Source organism: Rattus norvegicus, chromosome X (genome assembly GCF_021556685.1).
Source record: "Rattus norvegicus strain SHRSP/BbbUtx chromosome X, alternate assembly SHRSP_T2T, whole genome shotgun sequence".
NCBI lineage: Eukaryota > Metazoa > Chordata > Mammalia > Rodentia > Muridae > Rattus > Rattus norvegicus.
Genome location: NC_141554.1, coordinates 37,639,750 through 37,661,671, shown reverse-complemented (window position 1 = coordinate 37,661,671; position 21,922 = coordinate 37,639,750). Strand labels below are relative to the sequence as shown.

Here is a 21,922-nt window from a genome sequence, read left to right as displayed (position 1 = left end):
TCTTGTGGATGTGTTCATATGGCAGAGATTGGTGACTGGAAGGAGCCAATGTGCAATGAATGCGCATCATATGGGTTAAGTATATGCATCCTTTCTCAAATCAAAGTTTGAGATCCTAACTTTCAAGTTAATGGTATTAGTAGACAGGGTCTTCCGGAGGTAGTTATGTCATGAGAATGAAATCTGCATATCTGCGATTAATGTCCTTATAAGGGTGCTCCCTGAGAGTTAGCTGGACTCTGCCCTCATGTAAGGGCACAACTAGAAGGTATTGCCTATGCAGAAAATGGATTTTTACTAGACACGAAGGCTGCCATTGCTGCCTTAATCTGGAAGTTCTGAGCTCCCAGCACCGTAAGAAATCCATTTGAATCACTTTGAAGGTACTCACTTTCTGATAGTTTGTGATAGCCCCTCGAGTGGACTAAGACCAAACTGTTTTGGGCAATAGTGTCCAGATTCTTTGTAGGTGACCCTTTATCAAACAGCTATTGGCCGCAGTCTTAATAACATAACGTCTCATTCTTTAAACGTGGGCTGCATATTGTCCAAGCCTTTCAAATTTAATTTTCTTCTGATCAACCGTTCTGTTTATATTACTTCTCTCTTCTTATATTTTGCCACACGTGGTCAAAGGGAACTATGTCACACCTTCAGTGGTTTGTTAGAAATACCCTTAGCTAAGTTAAATATCTAATCTCATTACTTGCTAGTTCGGCTCTCCATGAAGCTCACATTCTTTGCCTTGAACCGGGATCACCTTTCCTTCAGCTTTAGTTCTTTCGGAGAAATCATGCGTGCTTGTTGATACCAATATTCCCTCCAGGATTGTTTAGCTAGTGTTTAAGATGTCTGGGGGGGGGGCCTGGGGGATGGAGTACAGGGGTGTGTGGTACTGTCTGTGGCTGTCCTTCATTCCTTTTAACTCTCCAAATTTCACACTCCAGTGACTATAATGTAGCTTTGATTTTTTTCCTAGCATGACTCTCAAAAGCTTTCTAACCTTGAACTTATTACTCAGTCCCCCAAAACCATCTCGATATTTTGAGATTTTCATTCCAGAGCAGAAGCAGTGGATAATTGCTGTTCTGTGGGTGATTCATAGCGATAGGGTTTGACTGAAGAAAGGGATTTTTTTTTTGCCTTCACAGTGTATTTGAGACCAGTTTACTTGCCCATATGAATCTCCTTTTCACCAAGAAGCAATATAGACTTATATCATCTTCATCAATATTAAGAGATAGCAAAGAAAAAGACATCGAATTAACTCAGTTCATAGATACATGATAGCAAAAAAAGTCAAAACTCATTGCTAAGCTTAACTAGAAATGGAAGGGCATCTCCTTAACCCTATGAAGGGAGTTTACAGAAAAATAAAAATCTCTGATTAACAATGTGCTAGGTAATAAACCCTTATGACAGCAGCCAGTTGTAGAAAATCGGGGACATGACAGCGATGCCTCTTACCATTGTTCCTACTTGGAGAGGTGCTAGCTTGCAAAACAAGGGCAAGAAGCAAAAAGCAGGGTAAGTTAGAGCTGGTGGATTAGCTTGGTGGCAGAGAGCTTGTGTAGTGTTCGTGAGACTTCCATCTATCCACGCCCCCCTGCACTGGGAAAAAAGAAATAGGAAGTACAAGGCTGAGAAAAAGCTGAGCTATTTACTTGTGGGTGTTGGTTGGACTATTGCTCTCACATATTTGTTCCCTTCCTGCAATAGGATTATGCAATAGGATATGTTCCCATCCATCTTTAGGTGTGTTAGCCGTGAGTCCCAGGGTAAGTGTCCTCCTTCTTTGGCTAGACCATGTATGTGCTGTTTTAACATGAACTCCATAAAGAGCAGATGCAGAGGCCGACTGAACTCAGCAGAACCTACAAAATTGCAACTTGTGGTTTTTAAGTCAAGCAAAAGCTATTTTTATGAACTGTCGGGGAAAGCTTATTGAGAGATACACTGGTGCCGTGACCATCTTAGGAAATAAAACTCAAAAGAACCGCCAGGGGAATTACTAAAATTAATAAGTGCTGGGCAGTGTTCAAAAGTCATATACCTATTCATATTTATAATTCACAGTAGCAAACTGTTCAAAATGTAATTTTAAATACAGTTTGTGATACCATTTGAATATGTTACCCAGAAAAATTAAAACATATATAATACCTTTATAAAGGAAATTATAATTCCTTATTGAAGGACATTTAAAGACTTAAATAGAGATAATGTGTTCATAAATAAAAATAGATCAATATTATTTAAATCCCTTTCTAAAATTGATGCCTCGATTCAACGAATTTCAGTAAAACTTTCAACATCTTTAATCACAGATATAGATAAGAATTCTAGACAAATGGACAAGAATGGAAGACAGCCTTGAATACATTGACGATAGCATAGAACGGCTGTTTCTACCTGTTGACTGAACTTGAGATTAAGTTTCAGTAGTCTTTGCATAAGCATTAATATCTATATGATAACATTTATAGTAGACACCTCAAACTCAACAAGATGTAAACCAAATTCATAATTATGTTAAAGCTGCTGCTTTTTAAAGATTCCTTGATTTGTTGAGTGGACTTAGCATCTTTCTAGGCACCATAACAAGAAACTTGGGAGTTATTTAGTATTCTTCCCACATGTCTCATAGTATCTACCTGTCACTCAATGATTCTCTGTCATTGCTGCTATTGCCTTACTTCTGGCCCTCGCTTCTACACAGAAGATTGCATAGTTATCATTTTCTTCAGAATGACTTTTCTAAATCTAATTATCTCAACTCCCAATTACAACCCATCACCTTCAGGATAAGATCCAAAATCCTTTAAGATTTGAACTCTAATTAGTTATGGTGGTGCATACCTTTCATTCCAACACTTAGAATGTGAAGGCAGGAGTATTGAGAGCTTGAGGCCAGCCTGGGACACAAAATGACAACTTATTTTAAAACCCAAAGACTTTAACCTCTATCCTTTGCCCATCTCTCACAATAATTTTTGTGTACTGTAAAGCTATACTATTTATTTTAAATGAAGTATAGTTCAATTTAAGTATTTACTTTTTATTTAACTTGTATCATTGCAGACAAATGTCTGCAATCTATTTGATCTAAATGCAGAAATCTATTTGAACCATTAATAAAGAGCAAGAATTGGCATATATGTGCACATACATCAGTAACTTCTTGTTGATAGAAGAAACTTAGGGCTTATGTAAGCCCTTAAATGAAATTATTTATTTAAGTTATAATAATAATATAATTACTTATTTATTAAAATAAAGCCCTTCATGAAATTGTGAGGAAAATCTGTTTCTGTGCAAGAATATTCAGGAACTGTTAGTTTTATGTGCTTGCAGAATTCCGATGAGTGATGGGCAGAGACTTTGTCAGGCATGCCAGTCTCTCTCATCCCTTCTTTCTGCAACATTGCTCTTCTCTCCTTTCTACTTGGTTAGCTCCAACATGACCTCAAGATTCAACTCAAGAGCTACTTCCCTGGTTGTAAATTTTAGAAGTAAAAATCAAAACTTTAAAGACTTCCCTGATGTTACCAGTTCTCATTTATGTGAAGTCGTTTTCCTTGAAAACACTCACAATCACAGCTTAGTTCTTGATTTTATAAGACTTTATAAACACCTGCCTCATGATGTTAAGAATATGCTATAGATTGATCATGACCCACTTAACTGTACTGTAGACAGCCACGAAATGTTTGTTCACTCTTTACTCTCCTCCTACAATGTCAGTTCTAATGTAATTAATGAATTGTTCTGTGCAAGTATAGTTTCTTGCTGAATATAATTTACATTTTAGAAGGTTGCTTACTGGCTACACAATCTTCAATGAGTTTTGTTAGATGTGTCTATGACTGTAGCCCTTGTAGTATGTCTAATATGCCAAATTTTATTATTCCAGTTGAAAATGCTGGATCCATTTTTGCTGTTTGATGAATTTAAAGGAGGAAGGCCGGGAGGATTTCCTGATCATCCACACCGAGGATTTGAAACAGTAAGTAGAGAGATTTGAATGCAAAAGTGTGTCTTTGAAAATTTGATTTTTACTTCTAATAGAAAATAAAATCAGAAGCAATGAATAAAGGCAAACATTAATTTAGAAGTTTCTTGCCATAGGCTACTATATAATTGCTATAGTGGTTTTATATGAAATATACTCAAATTTAAATATTGACTATTTTAAATATTATGTAATTTGTGTCCTGCTGACATTTCTGTCTCAGCAGTTCATAAAAAGCAAGAGTTGGCTTCTTAAAATTATACAATTAACTGCCCTGGCAATGGGCAAAGAGACACCTCGGTGGTGGTGGTGTCCTCATGTCAGTCAGGCTCAGAGCAGACGGCAGTCCTTTGTTTATCCTAGCTTGATGCCTGGCTTGGTGGCCAAAGTTGTTTTATGCTTAAGACATATAAAAACAAAACAAATCAAATTAAATTCAGACAGCATAGCACAGGAAAAAGAAGACAGAGACCCAAGTTCCACCATGCCACAGAGGGACATCTGCAGACCTTCCCTCTCCGCCATGGTACAGGGGCAGGGGCATAGATACACAGTGCTTAACTTACCACCACACAGTGCAACACGGGAGAAGGAAGACAGACAGAGCTGTGGACTGCCATGCTACCCACAGACCTGCCTTTAGGCTCAGGCACAGGTGGGGTATAGACCCATTTGCTGGAGGATGTCACCAAGAGGCTCACTAACCTCCTGCCCAGCTTGCAGTGGATGCCGCCACAATGTGCAATTATGTGATAGACAGATGGGAGAAAAAGAAAAGGGGGACAGTTTGAGCATGATGAAGAGATGGAACTAGAGACTCGAGGGTGGAGAGTAGTCTGCTGTGAGTGGCCAGCCCTGCCACTTGGGTCATAGGGAGGTCCCATTCTGAGCTGCTGCTGAGGGCAAGTCTAGGTTCATTGCTACACAGTGATAGGAATCAGTGTTAGTGTCCATGACTCATTTTTGCCACTAAAGAATATGGGGACATCCCTGATCAGGGCAGCCACAAGGGATTGCATGGATATCCAGAGACTGTGCAGAACTGGCCCTACTCCTCACTGGCTACAGCATTCTGGAGAGCTGGTCCCATCTCTTACTGGCAGTACTCCAGAGAGCTGGCCCTGGCTTTGCCCAGACCGCACAGCGGAGCTGGCCCTCGTGGTACTTGCGTAGTAGAGCTGACCATACCATTCATTTTACATATGATGGCACTGGTGCCACCTCTCCACCCCCAGCAATTGGGAAAGCTGCCCACAGTGTCATGATTGTGGAAGAGCTAGCTTTGTCCCTTACCAGCTGCAGCACCCAGGAGAGCAGGCCCTGCATTTCACATGGGCAGCACTGTGGAGCTGGTCCTGTTGGTGCAGTCATGGCTGAGCCAACCCCAAGTATAAGAGCAGAAGAGGTAACCCTGCCTCCTATTAATGGAGGCATTGGGTGGCTTAGCCGGAGCAGTGCTGGAGAGCTAGCTCTGGTGGTATGGATAAGAGAGCTAGTAGACTGACCAGCTCAGCTACTGCCCAAGCCCAGATCCATGGCTCTGAGTTGACCCACCCCAAAATCTATATTATCTGTGAATGGTTGGGACAAGTGAAATGGTCAGTCCTGCTGATCCAAAGCTACAAGATCTCTGTGACACAAGGCAACAACAAGATAGCCAGGAGGAGGCCTGTGAGGATCCAATATTGATGATGTCACAGAATCTAGAGATGTTGAACCAGACCAGTGACTGATTGCAGTGAACATTTGCAAGTGAAGATGTGTGGACAGAGGGATACATTTGCCGGACACACTGTGACATAGTACTGCTTCCATAATGACATGTTTTCTATGCTTTGTATATGTGTGTGCGTGTGGACATGCATGAGTGAGTTTGTGTGCATGAGTGTGTGTGTGTGTGTGTGTGTGTGTGTGTGTGTGTGTGTGTTGCAGGGGGAGATTGCAAGAGAAAAAGACAGCTGTGAGGGGGATCGGGAGATAAGTGGGACTGGGGTGCATGATATGAACCAAAGAATCAATAAAAGTTTTAAAAATTATGTACAATTAAAATAATCTGTTAAAGTGAGAAGAAACTAAGATATGATTAAATACTTTTTTAAAGAAAATTTGATTTTTCAGAATGTTTTTCACAGAAATGTTTAATTTCATGTAGCATAATATTATAAATACCAACACAAAAATGTTTAACTTCATGTAACATAATAATATGAACTCCAACACAGAATCTAAGAGCTCAATGAGTATTATATTAAGTTCTAAGGAGATAAGGGAGATAAGCGAGACTAGGGTGCATGGTATGAACCAAAGAATCAATAAAAGTTTTAGAACAGAGTTAGAGACTCAGTATATTTGTAAGTCCACTTGGTGAATTAGTAAATATTTACCCAGGGCTTATACATGCAAGGGTTGATGGAAGCTGATCTTGCAGATGTTGGGGTGTGCTGAGTGTTCTGGAGTGTTGCTAGAAGACAGAACAAGGCTTGAGCCTTGCTCACTTCCATATGTGTTCTAGTTAAGGAAGTAAAAACAAACAGGGAAAGATTTGATCACTGTATTTAACCATGGAAAGATTTAGCCAAGAGGCTTCCAGAAACAAGATGAGGCTAGTTAGATCTGTGTTCCTTCGTTTATCCATTTGCCTTCCAGTTCTCCTTTCTGCTAACACTTTGGCTGCACCGTGTCTGTGTCTATCTTACTTCACACCAATGATGAGAGCCACACTTTGACCTTCTTTATACCTGTATTCGATTCCAGAACTCTGGCTGTCAGTTTCCAAAACAATCCCAAGAGGATGACACCTTTCTTCTTCATTCGGTCCCATTGACATTATATGTCTTCTAGTTTAACATATGTGTATACCTCGATGGTGGTCTTGAGCAATTGTCTTTCCTTAGAGTCGAGAATTGCCCAACTTAACCTGCTGAAGAGGATTATAAATTGTTTCATCTTAGATTATCCCATTCTTCTCTAGCTCTTGTTGAAGGCGATGGCTATAATAAATTGACTGCTGAACTTTTGTTTCCATTAGGTAATGTGCCCTGGTGGCGGCACGGCTTTGTAAATCCTATGGTATCAGCTTGAAAGAATTTGGTGCACAAGTTAGCCAGAGACTACTGGTGTTTGGCCCATTTCTCTTGATTAAGAATTTTCCCTTCAATTATAGCTGCAATTAAGTTTTATCCTTATTATTTGTAGATTTTGTATTTATAAGTTCTCCTGCTTGGAAAACTCACCGCTAACTGCCAAATCCACACTTGGAGAGCTTCGATGATGTTTCAGGCTGTTAGAGCTGCCCGGCTCATCTCTTGCCAGCCTAGGTGTAATAAGATGATGACTTTCTTGTTTTGGCTCTCATAATGTAGGCCGGTGTCCTTGTAACAATCCTAATGCCATGTTTCTTATACTGTCCAGTTTTTTTATGTCTGTCTCCTGTTCAAAATGATTTCTGAGCATCACACAGCAGTCTATCCCTTCACAGAAGTCTGCTAATGTGCCTTGTTACTTTACTGAATGTGCATTCAGTAAAGAGTATGATTTAGTACTGTGGGTTGAGAGTTCATTAACATTAGTGGGTAATATATATGGTATATGGGTTCTTTAGACGGAACGCACATATAATAGAGGCAGACATAGATGGGCTGACAAAACTATTGTTGCCAGAGACTTGAAGAAACCCAATCTTAGGTTGCCATTAGGAGCCAATAATTTAGGACTTGCTAATTAAAGGATTGTGATAGTTTTATAGAACATTACTAATTCAGATCCTGAGGAATGGCTATGTCAGTTTTCTCCCCAGAGAATAGGTAAGCCAGGACTTAACTTTCTCTTTTTTTTTTTTTTGGTTCTTTTTTTTTGGAGCTGGGGACCGAACCCAGGGCCTTGCGCTTCCTAGGCAAGCGCTCTACCACTGAGCTAAATCCCCAACCCATAAATAGCTTTTTGAAATGAAGACATGATCATCATTCCTGGAACAGGCAGTACAGAGCCTTTTGTAGTTAAGGTTACAGGTGGGGCATGGCTTAATCTTCAAGAAACAGTGGTTGAATCATAATCAGGAATGAACCTAATTTATCTTTACTCTAAGAAAGCTTTTAAGCTTCAGATGGGGGCAGGCTGGTTCTTCAATGACTCAAAAGTTAAGAGTACTTTAGAGGGTGCAAAAGTCCTAGGTTCAGGTCCCAGCACCTACATTCCTCACAAGTATCTGAAACTCCAGTTCCAGGGTTGATCTCTTTTGCCCACAGTGCAGTTATATAACACACAACACATTCATACATATAAAATAAAAATAAAACAACTTTGAAAACTATTGATGAAAAATTGAATCCTTTAATTTAAAGCCAAGTCTACCTTAAGCTCTTAGTTATTTTCTCTCTTGAGCTCAATCTAAATCCCAAAGGCTTGTCATGTTGGAAAATTCTGACTAGTATACAAAATTAAAATAGAAAAGAAATAAAATGATTTGGAAATAAGAACATGATTGGGATGCTTGTTATGTTATACCACCACCCAGAAGTAGCAATTGTTATTGTTTGACTTTTTCTAGTATCATGCTATCTTTTAAAATATATATAACATTATACTGTTAGAAATTTTCAATTATACTTCAAGAAGCTAATTAATAATGGCTTTATTCCTGTCCTGAGAGTCATTGTAGATGTGGCTGCTGTGTCACATGTGCATCAGTAGGTGGCAGAGAGGAGAGAGCTTATGTCTACACTCAGTGTTCTGACCTATGGACATCTGAGTGATTAGTAATCTAACAGTCCTTTAAAAAGGTGAGCCCGAGACCACCACCTGTATGGCTCTAGGCAGACCAATGAGTCATTGCAATGAACATCTGCAAGAAGTGTGGACAAAGGGTATACAGTGGGACCTACTGTGACATACTGCAGCTTCCACAACAAGCTTTGCTTTCTGTTGGGGGGAGGTTGCAAGGGTGGAGGGCAGGTATAAGAGAAAGGGAGGATGAGTGGGATTAGGGTACGTGATATGAAATTCAAAAAGAACCAAAACAAAATTTAAAAATATATCTTAAAATTTATTTATCTATTTATTTGTTTATTTATTTATTGTGTGTGTGTGTGTGTGTGTGTGTGTGTGTGTGTGTGTGTGTGTGTGACCCTTGTTTGCCATGGCACCTGTGTGGAGGTCAGAGAACAACTTTCCAGAATTGGCTGTCTCCCTTCACCATGTGGATTCTACCCACGGAACTTAGGTCAGGTTGTCCAGCCATGCTGTAGCACCAATCAGCATTACCATGGTGATATAAGAAGGTACCCATTTCCTCTCAGCATAAGCACTACAATACATTTACTTGACATTTAAATGCTTGCTATTTTAACAGATAAAACCACTTCACTGTAATTTAGTTTACACTTTCTTAGCAATTTAAAAGAAAACATTTTCTTTTAAAAAGTTGGTTTTGATTTGAATATATTTGTTTATTGTAGACACATATCTTTGGCCTTTCCCACTTGTATTGTCCTCATCAATAATATGTGAACTAAAGCTATTTATTTTTCAATTTAAAATAAACCTTGAAACTTGTTGGTATCATAGCTGTTTTATAGAAGTTCTTTGTGCATTAAGGAAACCAAATCCTTTTTAATGATTGGAGCTTGTAACAGTGACAAGAAGGGTGATGTTTACTTTACATGCTCCAAATGTAAGCCTTTTGGGGAACAACATAGATTCTTACTATAGAACAAAGGGAGATTTTGACCATCAGTGCAATTGCCTATGCAAGATGGGATAAGTTCCTATATTCAGGTGACTTTTTTGTTTGTTTGTTTCTTTGTTTTTTTATTTTTTCCTCCATCTTTATTAACTTGCGTATTTCTTATTTACATTTCAATTGTTATTACCTTTCCCGGTTTCCAGGCCAACATCCCCCTAGCCCCTCCCCCTCCCCTTCTATATGGGCATTCCCCTCCCCATCCTCCCCCCATTACCACCCTCCCCCCAACAATCTAGTTCACTGGGGGTTCAGTCTTAGCAGGACCCAGGGCTTCCCCATCCACTGGTGCTCTTTCTTACTAGGCTATTCATTGCTACCTATGAGGTTGCAGCCCAGGGTCAGTCCATGTATAGTCTTTAGGTAGTGGCTTAGTCCCTGGAAGCTCTGGTTGCTTGGCATTGTTGTTCATATGGGGTCTCGAGCCCCTTCAAGCTCTTCGAGTTCTTTCTCTGATTCCTTCAACGGGGGTCCCGTTCTCAGTTCAGTGCTTTGCTGCTGGCATTCGCCTCTGTATTTGCTGTATTCTGGCTGTGTCTCTCAGGAGAGATCTACATCCAGCTCCTGTCAGTCTGCACTTCTTTGCTTCATCCATCTTGTCTAATTGGGTGGCTGTATATGTATGGGCCACATGTGGGGCAGGCTCTGAATGGGAGATCCTTCAGTCTCTGTTTTAATCTTTGCCTCTCTCTTCCCTGCCAAGGGTATTCTTGTTCCCCTTTTAGAGAAGGAGTGAAGCATTCACATTTTGATCATCTGTCTTGAGTTTCGTTTGTTCTAGGCATCTAGGGTAATTCAAGCATTTGGGCTAATAGCCACTTATCAATGAGTGCATACCATGTATGTCTTTCTGTGATTGGGTTAGCTCACTCAGGATGATGTTTTCCAGTTCCAACCATTTGCCTACGAATTTCATAAACTCGTTGTTTTTGATAGCTGAGTAATATTCCATTGTGTAGATGTACCACATTTTCTGTATCCATTCCTCTGTTGAAGGGCATCTGGGTTCTTTCCAGCTTCTGGCTATTATAAATAAGGCTGCAATGAACATAGTGGAGCACGTGTCTTTTTTATATGTTGGGGCATCTTTTGGGTATATGCCCAAGAGAGGTATAGCTGGATCCTCAGGCAGTTCAATGTCCAATTTTCTGAGGATCCTCCAGACTGATTTCCAGAATGGTTGTACCGGTTTGCAATCCCACCAACAATGGAGGAGTGTTCCTCTTTCTCCACATCCTCGCCAGCATCTGTTGTCCCCTGAGTTTTTGATCATAGCCATTCTCACTGGTGTGAGGTGAAATCTCAGGGTTGTTTTGATTTGCATTTCCCTTATGACTAAAGATGTTGAGCATTTCTTTAGGTGTTTCTCAGCCATTTGGCATTCCTCAGCTGTGAATTCTTTGTTTAGCTCTGAACCCCATTTTTAATAGGGTTATTTGTTTCCCTGCAGTCTAACTTCTTGAGTTCTTTGTATATTTTGGACATGAGCCCTCTATCAGTTGTAGGATTGGTAAAGATCTTTTCCCAATCTGTTGGTTGTTGTTTTGTCCTAAAGACAGTGTCCTTTGCCTTACAGAAGCTTTGCAGTTTTATGAGATCCCATTTGTCAATTCTTGATCTTAGAGCATAAGCCATTGGTGTTTTGTTCAGGAAATTTTCTCCAGTGCCCATGTGTTCCAGATGCTTCCCTAGTTTTTCTTCTATTAGTTTGAGTGTGTCTGGTTTGATGTGGAGGTCCTTGATCCATTTGGACTTAAGCTTTGTACAGGGTGATGAGAATGGATCGATCTGCATTCTTCTACATGTTGACCTCCAGTTGAACCAGCACCATTTGCTGAAAATGCTGTCTTTTTTCCATTGGATGGTTTTGGCTCCTTTGTCAAAAATCAAGTGCCCATAAGTGTGTGGGTTCATTTCTGGGTCTTCAATTCTGTTCCATTGGTCTATCTGTCTGTCTCTGTACCAATACCATGCAGTTTTTATCACTATTCTCTGTAATACTGCTTGAGTTCAGGGATAGTGATTCCTCTATCTAGGTGACTTTCTTATGCCCAAGTAGCATTCAGACAATGGGTGTGCCACCAGAATCAGTGGTATTTAACATAATGCTATTCTGGAGTTCAGCATTATCTTTTAAATGAAAATTATGTGCTAATACATGAATATAAAATATAATGAATATCTTTTCAACATGAGCTCACCTGAGAATACCTTCCTATAAAATTCTGATAGCTTCATGTGGGATCCATGACCCAGTAATGTTATCTCCTGGAATGTTCAGACTCCAACTCAGTGCTACTGGCTCTGAAATTGTACTTTAAGGACACCACCACAATCTGAGCGACATATGCAATGAAATGTAAAAAATGCTGGTGCAGATGACCACCCACACCAGAACTACTAAGATTCTCTGAGGCACAAAAAAGTAAAAAAAAAAAAACAAAACAAAACCTAATATTTCATCAGTCTTAAAACTCTTAGGTTTATGTAGATCTCTATTTTGTTGTTGTTTGAAGGTTTGCATAGCTGTTTTTCTTTAAGCAACCCAAAAGAAACCGCATTGTACCATTAAAAAAAAGAGCAGAAGTATGACCAGCTGAGAGGAAGGAAGGGGATTAGCAAGACAGGGGAGAGGATGAGAGACTGAATCAAAGACATTTTGAGAGTGGTCAAGATATATTAAATACATGTGAAAAGTTGTCATAATGAAACCCTTTATCGTGTAGAATTAATATACACTAATAAAATATTTTTAAAACTTGCCTTAAAAAGCCAAGGAAAGGCATATCCTGCAGAAAGAGGCACAGCTAGTGGTTACAACACAATTTCCTGCCTGGAATCCAAATTCTGGGAGTTTTCAAGAGGCCCAAGTAGTAGGCAGTAGAAAGATGAAGCAGTTACTCCATTTCTGGTCCAGATTGACATTAAATTTGCCTAGGGCAACTATAATTATCAGAAATAGTGAGTAGTATGAAGACCAGGCAAGTCTTTCCAAAGCTTAATTTAAAAGAAGAGGGACTGATAGTTTATGCCCTCTTGATGTGCTTTTCAACTACCCCATTGAGAAATGGGTTTTGCACATTTCAAAATTACCTTTAAATGATAAAATCAAGACTTTCCATGGTTTTTGGCTGGAAATCTTATGTTTCTGGGTACTCCTCAGTCCTGGGCAAATTGAGATAGTTGGTCACTTTGGTTTAAAGTATTTTATAGGTGCTGAGGAGATGCGCCACATCTAAGATTTTTGGAGCCAGAATCAAAAAAAAAAAACTGTTAGGAGTAAACCACCAGATGTGCTTCACAAGGATACATAAGGATGCTGTCCGTGTCGTTCTTAGTTAAATGGAAAACTATAGCTTAAAGTTTCATGACAAGTCTCAGCAAGTTCCTTGGTTTTTGTTAGAACAAAACCACCCTGTTTCCAAGGGTGTGCCCATCAGAAAAGAAACGCTCATAATTCCTGGTTACTAGCCAGCAGCATTTGCAGGCAATGTCTGAACAATATCCTGGAGAGGAAGGGAAAGGCCCTAGTGATTCACACTTAACAAACTTACTCCTGACTTCAGACCTCCTGTCTCCACACAGCTTGTTTCTTAACAGCGAACCATTTTCTGACATAAGCCATTTCAAGATGGCTGTGTCTCGGTTGGAAAGAAAAACTGGACTAAATTCAACACGAAATTTGACAAGGAAAGAAAATATTCTGAGCCAGGCATGGTGTGAGACACCTGAAATCCCAGAACTTGGAGGAGGGGAAGAGGAGGAGAAGGAGGAGGAGGAAGAGGAGGAGGAGGAGGAGGAGGAGGAGGAGGAGGAGATAGATATTCAAAGCCATCCCTAAGCTTCAGTAGGAAGTTAGAGACCTTCCTGGCCTATGAGACCCTCTCAAAAGGCCAATACAAAATATTTCGGGAAAACTGGGAAATAACTTCCTCAATATCACAGAGATTGTCCATTGTTCAATGATTATTTTATGGTGCTTTTAACAGGTAGATATCAGCTGTATTCCTATGGATATGAGAAGGGGCAAGTGTCTGTAAGAACTATGATGATTTAATGGAGCCTGGGAGCTTTGAGGCTATTAATAACAATTGCAGATATTGAAAAGGAGGAAGGAAAATTACATAGAGATAAAGCAATAGTCAAAGAAAACACTAAAGTGGCATATATACCTTTGGTTAGTGATTTAAATGGAGGGGGGGGCAGTGGCTCAGGATTTGTCTTGAAGTTGCCATTACAGATTTTAACATATGTTGACTTGGTGTTCCTTGTGGTGAAGCTAAAGGATTATAGAAAGTTAGCAAAATCAATTCCCACTCTAAGATACCCCTTGGTACTAACATATTAAGAATATCAAAGAATCGTAGTGAAACCAAATGTGCTGACAGAGAATAGGCACGCATCAGAACAGATCAGACTCTTGCATAGACCTAGATCATGTCTGGCTGCACATGTAAGAAACTGGTAAGCTTACTTCAGAAGAATGTGACTCAGTTACTTGGTTCTCCTCTCTCAACATAAAATGGGGCTAGTTTGTGTCCTATTCTAGTTAACCAGATAAGCTACTAATATCTGGCAGTCTGGCAGTGTGCAACCCAGGAGGGTACCCAGGAGGGTAACCCAGGAGCAGTGGGTTTCTTTAAGAACTGTGTTATATCATAGGGCCCCACCAATAGAAAAGATGGTCAAAGTAAAAGCCTGACTTAGTGCACACATGAGTTTAGATGTGGGGGTGAAGGTCTTTGGCTCTACACAGAATGTAGGAAATGGCTAAGGAGGAATGAGAGAAGTCCATTGGAAGAAGCTTTACAGTCCAAGTGAGGAAGAACCTGTGACTGCTATCAGAAATGTGTGAGAGGTTTCAATTAAACCTTGAGTTTTCAGGGTGTCCTCATCAGCAAGACAATGATGAGAACAAGACATAGAAACTGGATGTGGCAGGGACCCCAACGCAACAGTTTTAGAAATGTTTTTGGTTCTCTGGCCAGAAACACCAGAACGAACCCCAACTTTCCCATCTCCCCAATGAGTACCACTATCCAGAGGCTATAGCTATATTTGTGGGTGGATGTGTGGGTGGGGACTAGAACTCCAGGCCAGACACTGATACCCTCTGGTGGCCGCTTTGGAACAGAATCTCCAGATTTTCATGGTGAAAATGACATATATGTACCCTGATTTCCATCCATTTCCTAAATGACTTTAGAGTTACCACTTTAAAGAGGGCAATGTTGGGGTATGTGCAGTAAAAAAAATAGAGAAAAATATGTTGCCAAGAAAATAGAACCTTTTCCTTGAGTGGAGACCTAATTAGCCAGGTCCCAGCTGGGCAGGGGTCAGTGTGCTGGCTACAGACCGACTTCTCTGAAATGTAGCACTGCCCGGAGGGAGGCTAGTGCATCTCCAGCCATGTTAGAGAGGTGGAAGAATTATCTGTTTAATGAGACACTGTCCTTGTTCCTCCCAGCGTTTCCGATCCTAACCGAGTCTTTTATAGAACAAGCTAGCTATATTGCTTCGTAAGTTTGTCCCCTTTTCTGAATTACTCAGGAAAATGTACCTTCCCTTTGCTTCATTGTATTTCTTTTCTAAGCATGAACTCCCTAACACTTTAGACTCCCTTATTCTTTCTCTAAAACCCTCCTCATCACCATATGGCTGCCTACTGTTGCACCTCTATGCTGTCTTAAGTCAAGGGGCATGGCATTTTATTTTATTTTATTTTATTTTATTTTATTTTATTTTATTTTACTTTTTCTCCTCTTCTCTATTCTTCTCCTTGGGGCAGCTGCCATGATTTATAACTTGCTTGCCCTGGGGTATCTTTCTTGTAGGCTATAATAAAGTTGTCCTCAAGCTGCAAAATTCAAACCAAACCAACCAACCAAAACCTTGACTATTTAGGAGAGCCTTAAGAATAAAATTGACCTTGCCTAGGAAGCGCAAGGCCCTGGGTTTGGTCCCCAGCTCCGAAAAAAAAAAGAACCAAGAATAAAATTGATTCTCTAGACAGTGGAGGTAAAGGTAGAGAGTGGGTAATAGAAACAGTGAATATTCCAAGCAGATTTAGGAGCTGTATAAGCAAGGGTGGAATGGGGCTTGAGGCATGTGATGGAATCTATCTTAAAGCTTGAGCCTTTACTAGGGAAGGCATGAAAGCCAAGCCAGATTGGTCTCTCGTTGTGAACTCATGGGAACTGCTACATTCACAGACCCCCAAGTTGACACATTTGTGCCTAAAATAGAAGCATCTTAAGCCCAGAAGTTTAGCTTTTGGCAGAGTATTCTCTATGTCACTTGAGGGTAATTTTGTCTACTGGGTCCTTCCAAAGTAATTGTGGTTAAGGCTCTGAGCACTACTGCCATTTGGTGGGTCATAGTCAGGGCTGCTGCTAAACTTACTGTAGGAATTGATGCTGTCTGGGGCCAGGGACCCAAATTTTCCTACCTGAAAGTGCAAAGTAATGTTCTTGTCTCTCCAACCTTCCGGTATTGTGAGGAAATGGATCAAGTTAGTTGTATCAAGAGCGTTAAGATTATTTATTTTACTTCTTAAAGCTATAAAGGAGATTGTTTAGGGCCTCCTGATCCAATGATGCCCACAACAGCTTTAGAATTAAAACCTGGTCTGACACCAAACATAGGTCAGACAGGGAAAAAATAGCAGTTCAACTGAAATACCTTTGGAAACAGATAAATTTCTCAATGATTTTTTTCTGTCCACCTCATGCACACTGCATTATAATAGTAAATTATTCATGTACTACAGATTATGTTCTTAGAATTTTAAGGAAGAAAATATGGAGATGGAGAGCTATAATAATGAGAACTCACTAAAACACAATTTCTGGCTAGGGAGATAGTTCTACGGCTAAGAGCACCTGTTTCACTACAAAAGGGCGAATCCCAAACCTTCCGAGGATCGGTTGTATAGAAAGGAAATTCAGACACTTCATTTGTAGGTACCTCCCCTGATAGCTTTTAACTATAGACAGAGCCAGGTGGGATAACTTCCCTCTTGTTCACAACAGAGCTCGCCCCTTTATGCCTAGATGACACTTTGTCCCATGGCACTAGGTCCTTAAGCACAGGCACCGCTCATGTGCCAAGAAGACATATTTACTTACCAATGCACCTATTAGCAAAGCCTGCATCTAGTTTAGTGAGCCCTGACTGTGGTCCAGTGGTTCTCAACCTTCTTAATGCTGCAACCCTTTAATAGAGCTCCTCATGTTGTGGTGACCCACAGACATAAAATTATTTTAGTTTCTACTTCGTAACTGTTATGAATCTCAGTGTAAATATTTGATATGCAGAATATCTGATATGTGACTCTTGTGAAAGGGTAATGCTACCCCAAAGGGGTCTCGACCCATTGGTTGAGAACTACTTCTGTAGAAGCAAGGCACACATCATTTGACTCAACAGGGGGCTCTCTTAAGCCACAAGTTGTAGCTACCAACTTTTCCACCGTATGGGGATAGAATAGCACTGTGTGCTTCAAATTTGAGTGTTCATAGATGTTGGTAAGTCATATACTCGAGACCTTCTGTATAATGTGGAAGATGCAACAATAGAAGTGAGCCCCTTCACCACATTTTTTTTTTATTGGAGGTAGCTTGTGACAGTTAAGAAGGTGGCTGGAAAGTGCATGCTGAAAGGGACTGGATATAGATCGTTCCTGAGAGACACATCCAGAACACGTCCAATCCAGAGGTCAGTGCTAGCAGCAAACTGCTGAACTGAGAACAGGACTCCCTTGGGGGGAATTAGAGGGAGGATTGAAAGAGGCGAAGGAGCTTGCAACCCCATGAGAACAACAATGCCAACCAACCAGAGCTTCCAGGGGCTAAACTACTACCGAAAGACATGGACTGACCCTGGGCTCCAACTGCATAGGTAGCAGAGAATAGCCTTGTTAGGGCACCAGTGGCAGGGAAAACCCTTGGTCCTACTAAGGTTGGACCCCCCCCCCCAGTGTAAGGGAATGTCTGGGGGTGGGATGATAAGGGGGGTGGATGGGCGGGACACCCTTATTGGGGAGCGGGAGGGGATAGAGGGCTTATGGACAGGAAACTGGGAAAGGGAATAACATTTGAAATGTAAATAAAAATATATCCAATAAAATTATATATATATAAAAAAGAAGGTGGCTAGAAGTTACACAGGGAGTCAGAAGTTTTATTTGAAGAGAGTCCTAAGATTGGGCATTTGGGTTTGAAGAGGAAGGGATTTTATTTTCCTCAGGAGATCTAGGAGCAGGTGAAAGGTAGTGCGGGAGTCTGAGATTCAACTTGCCTGAGTAATTAGGTTTACGAATATGATTGCTACAGAATGTTGACACGCATGTCAGAAATTTTAATCAGGGTGCAAGGAAAATGAGTAGATTTGAAAGACTTTCAGGAATGAGAGCAGGATAAATAGGAGGCAAGTAAGCTAGTTTCTTTTTTTTTTTTTCTTTGTAACTAAATGTTTTTAAGCAAAGCTCTTGAACGCCCATAACAAAGGACCAGTCACCTCATCCTAGGGTATTGTAGCTTTGGGTCTTTTAATTGACCTCATCCCTTCAGGAATCATAAGGCTTATTTTCAGTTTTGCATACAGCCCTAGGATTTCATCTGTACCCGCAAATGGCTGATTCACCTGAATTGACAAAGTCCTCTTGTTTCTTTCATGAAAACTTTACCATTCTGGCTGCTTGCATCTCCTGTCAGAGCTCTCCTCAGAGGCAACCACTGTGCTCACAACCCCTACATGATGGCGTCAACATTCATGAGGCTACGTGGACTGGCAAAAAATACTTTCATCCTCAGACACAGAAAATGTTGATTTAATTTTTTGCTCTGCTGTTGTTATGCTGTAACCTTAATGACAATAAACCACAATAATCACATGTAGATTATGGAATATACCCACAGCTAGATGTTTAGTAAATGCTTAAAGATTATGAAATATAAGATTTATTAATGCATCCAATACATCATCAGTGACAGTTGTATGAAGGGCACAGTTGAGAGGTTTTTTTTTTTTTAACGTCTCTGTTGAAAGTGCTTCAAGATGTAGTCATACACATGAATGACTTTCTGAATACAACCCCAGTGACTCAGGAAACCACAGCAAGAATTGACAAGTGTGATTGCATCTAATTAAAAAGCTTCTGTGTGGCAAAGAAATAATCAACAGAGTAAAGAGACAGGGTACAGAATGGAAATTAAAAGTTTGCTAATTATAGGTTCTCAAATGAATCTCCTGGTCAAAGGGGTTAATATGTAGAACATATAAAGAATTCAGGAACTGGATACCAAAAAAAAATCACCTGATCAATAAATGAGCAAATGAATTTCACAAAAAGTTTTCAGAAGAAGTACAAATGGCCAATAAATATATGAAAAAGATGTTGATTATCCTTAGCCATCCTAGAAGTGCAAGTTACGCTTAGGTTGAAATTGCATCTCATCCTAGTCAGAATGGCTGTCTTCAAGACTACAAACAGCAATAAATGTTGGTGAAGACACATGTGGAAATGGAACACGTATTCACTGTTGGTGAGAATGTAGACTGCACACAATGGAATTCATTTTTTATACTAATAAAATGTTTCAAAGTCTCAGCTTTCATGAGTCTTATAGTCTTTTAGTTAGCCAATAAATGACTAATTTTATAACACAGCATCCTGTCGTGAGAAAGCTGGGAAGAAGAAACAATCCAGGGTAGGATCGTGTAGATTGAAATATGATTTCATTCAGTCTGTGATATTTGAACTGAGGCCTGAATGAAGTGACAAAAAGAACCATGGGACTGGCTGGGTCTATCTCTCAGGAAGAAGGTGGGAAGATGTGAGGGAGGACTTACAGATATGATCCCTGCCCAAGGAAATGCCATATATGTCCTGACTCTAGAACTTACTGAACATGTGCTGGGCTCCTGGTCACATGTCATCATTTAGTTCTGACCATAAATGAGAAGCCCACCTTAATAGGTTCATGTTGCATATGATTCCACTGATCCTCTAAGAGAAAATAAAGGACGTCACTCTGCAGCTCACAATTTACAAATGGCAACCTGGTGATTCTAAGCAGGTCTAAACCTGACTAGCTTCTAGATACAGAAAGAGCCTCCCAGCAGAGAGCAGTGAAGCAGGTCCTGTTTATACAGGACCATTTCAAAGTACGACCAGAGGAACAGCATCCTCCTGTGATTTGCCAGCTTGATGAACAACATCCAAACTGTGTGGCCACCCCGTTTCGGTTTTACTTTTTTAAAACACTGTTGTTCTGACCACCTTTCAGGACTGGTGTGTATGATTAGTGTTAGATGAGTAGAGTTAGTGATTGTTCAGGTTTCAGAGGGATTGCTCATGTTGGGAAGATGTTTTCCCTCTTGGGTCCTTCAGTGTGTAAATTCAAACATCATATTTCTGCCCCTGAGAACAGTTCTCAGCTTCTATTACACAATATGTTCCTTGCTGGCATCTCTTGTCAACCATGACCTCAACTGTGGTATTTTTGCTTCCTTTCCTTTTTCTTTTTCTCTACTACCAAGCTACCAGTAGGGAAAAAAAAACCTCACAATTTTAGGGCAAAAATAAATGAAAAGGAAATATAGTTGTCCCCATAATGTAAACTTTTGGCTTTACAGGATGTCTTGTGTTTTATATCCAGACACAGAATGCGGCTTCCTCTTTGCTCTTCTTTCTACATAGCAGCTGGAAAGAAACAAGAAACTGTATTTTATCTTGTGCGGGAATTTTTCCAGCTTAACTTACAGTTCTCAGAGATTCACTTTTCTCATACTTTTCATGGTAAATGACACTTTTCTCTCATCGCAGTGTGAGTCTGTGTCTTTCTCCAAACACAAAATACCCAAAGAATGAAGAACTTACAAAGGGACGAAGATACTTGGTAAAGACCCATGGAAAGAACTAGAAGGAGGAAAGGAAGACAGGAGACCAAACAGCATATCAAGTGCTCTGAGGAAACACCTGGTTCGGATTACAAACTTATTACTTAATTGGACACACACAACTCTTGAGCTTAAACATAACGCAATTTGTCAACCACCCATGGCAGTTCTCCAGGTGTTTGTGATTATGTAAGGCCCTAAACGATCATGTGGCTGGTCTCAATGCTCAGATGTAACTACTCCGGGGTTTTCTTTCTTTTCCAGATATTCTACAGACAGTGAACTCATAAGCAAAGTTGCTGTCAAGCATTTATGACACTTAGTAATAATAATAAAAACACTGTATATAAAGACTAATGATATAAAGACGTGTGTGTGTGTGTGTGTGTGTGTGTGTGTGTGTGTGTGTGTGTGTGTGTAGGTTATGGTTTGCAACTTGAAAGACTTTATGTTGGACTTGAGTAATCTGGGACTGTGATTTCAGGGGCTCTTCTTTAAGAATCCAAGAAGGAGCTTTATCCCAAGCTAGACAAAATTAGGAAAGACAGGAAAGCAATTGTAGACAATGCTCCTTATAGTTTGGCTGCTTCTTTGAAAACTGGAAGCTTGCTGTCTGTCCCCTTAAATTTATTGAATGCCATGAGAAAACCTGTTCATTTGTATGCTAAGAAAAGCACTCATGCATTTGCACACAATACACACACACACACAAACACACACACACACACACACACACACACACACACACACACACACGATCACCCCTCCCCATAGATATGTAAGTCAAGAAAAAAAAAAAAAAAGAACTGACACCCAAAATAGACCGCTCAGACAGTGGAGGGCTTATATGGTACAGTATAATATGATAATACTATGGCAATAACAGATCTATTGGTACCCTCATTTGAGGTTCTGAGGAGACATAATTAAACAGTGGCTACTGCCCAGCTTGAATTGTCAACCACTTGAGAAGGTAAAAGAGTAAGAAATATGGAGGCCAAAAATATCTGTATTTGTGAAAAGTTAATGTTGGAGCAAGTGGCCTATATCTGTAGGCAGGCTGGCTTCTGCATGCTGCTCAAAAAGGCCCTTGTCCCCAGTCTGAGTCCGATCATCAAAGACCCTTGCTTTCTCTGTGCAAGCTGATTCCTAGGAAGAAGGGAAAAGGAAAGAAAAGGCCTCAGTTTTCTCTTGCAAGCGCATCTCAGTAGGAAACAGCATTAGGTACATAGAGTAAGAGGTAAGGGGGGTTAACAGTAACAGAACACCCT

General features: G+C 40.2%; 1 protein-coding gene and 2 non-coding genes across 3 annotated transcripts in view; all 3 read left to right on the top strand.

The window, feature by feature from the left end:
• Pir (pirin) overlaps window positions 1-21,922 on the top strand; it is a 110,620-nt gene that overhangs the window by 13,180 nt on the left and 75,518 nt on the right. The window contains exon 3 of the mRNA NM_001009474.1: window positions 3,914-4,006. Within this exon, the coding sequence (NP_001009474.1) occupies window positions 3,914-4,006 (93 nt within the window). The remainder of the gene's footprint in view (window positions 1-3,913; window positions 4,007-21,922) is intronic.
• LOC120099472 (small nucleolar RNA SNORA48) lies at window positions 4,283-4,425 on the top strand. The gene has a single exon (XR_015647212.1). It is a non-coding gene; the product is annotated as a small nucleolar RNA SNORA48 (small nucleolar RNA).
• LOC120099485 (small nucleolar RNA SNORA17) lies at window positions 8,648-8,779 on the top strand. Its single transcript, XR_015647219.1, has one exon. It is a non-coding gene; the product is annotated as a small nucleolar RNA SNORA17 (small nucleolar RNA).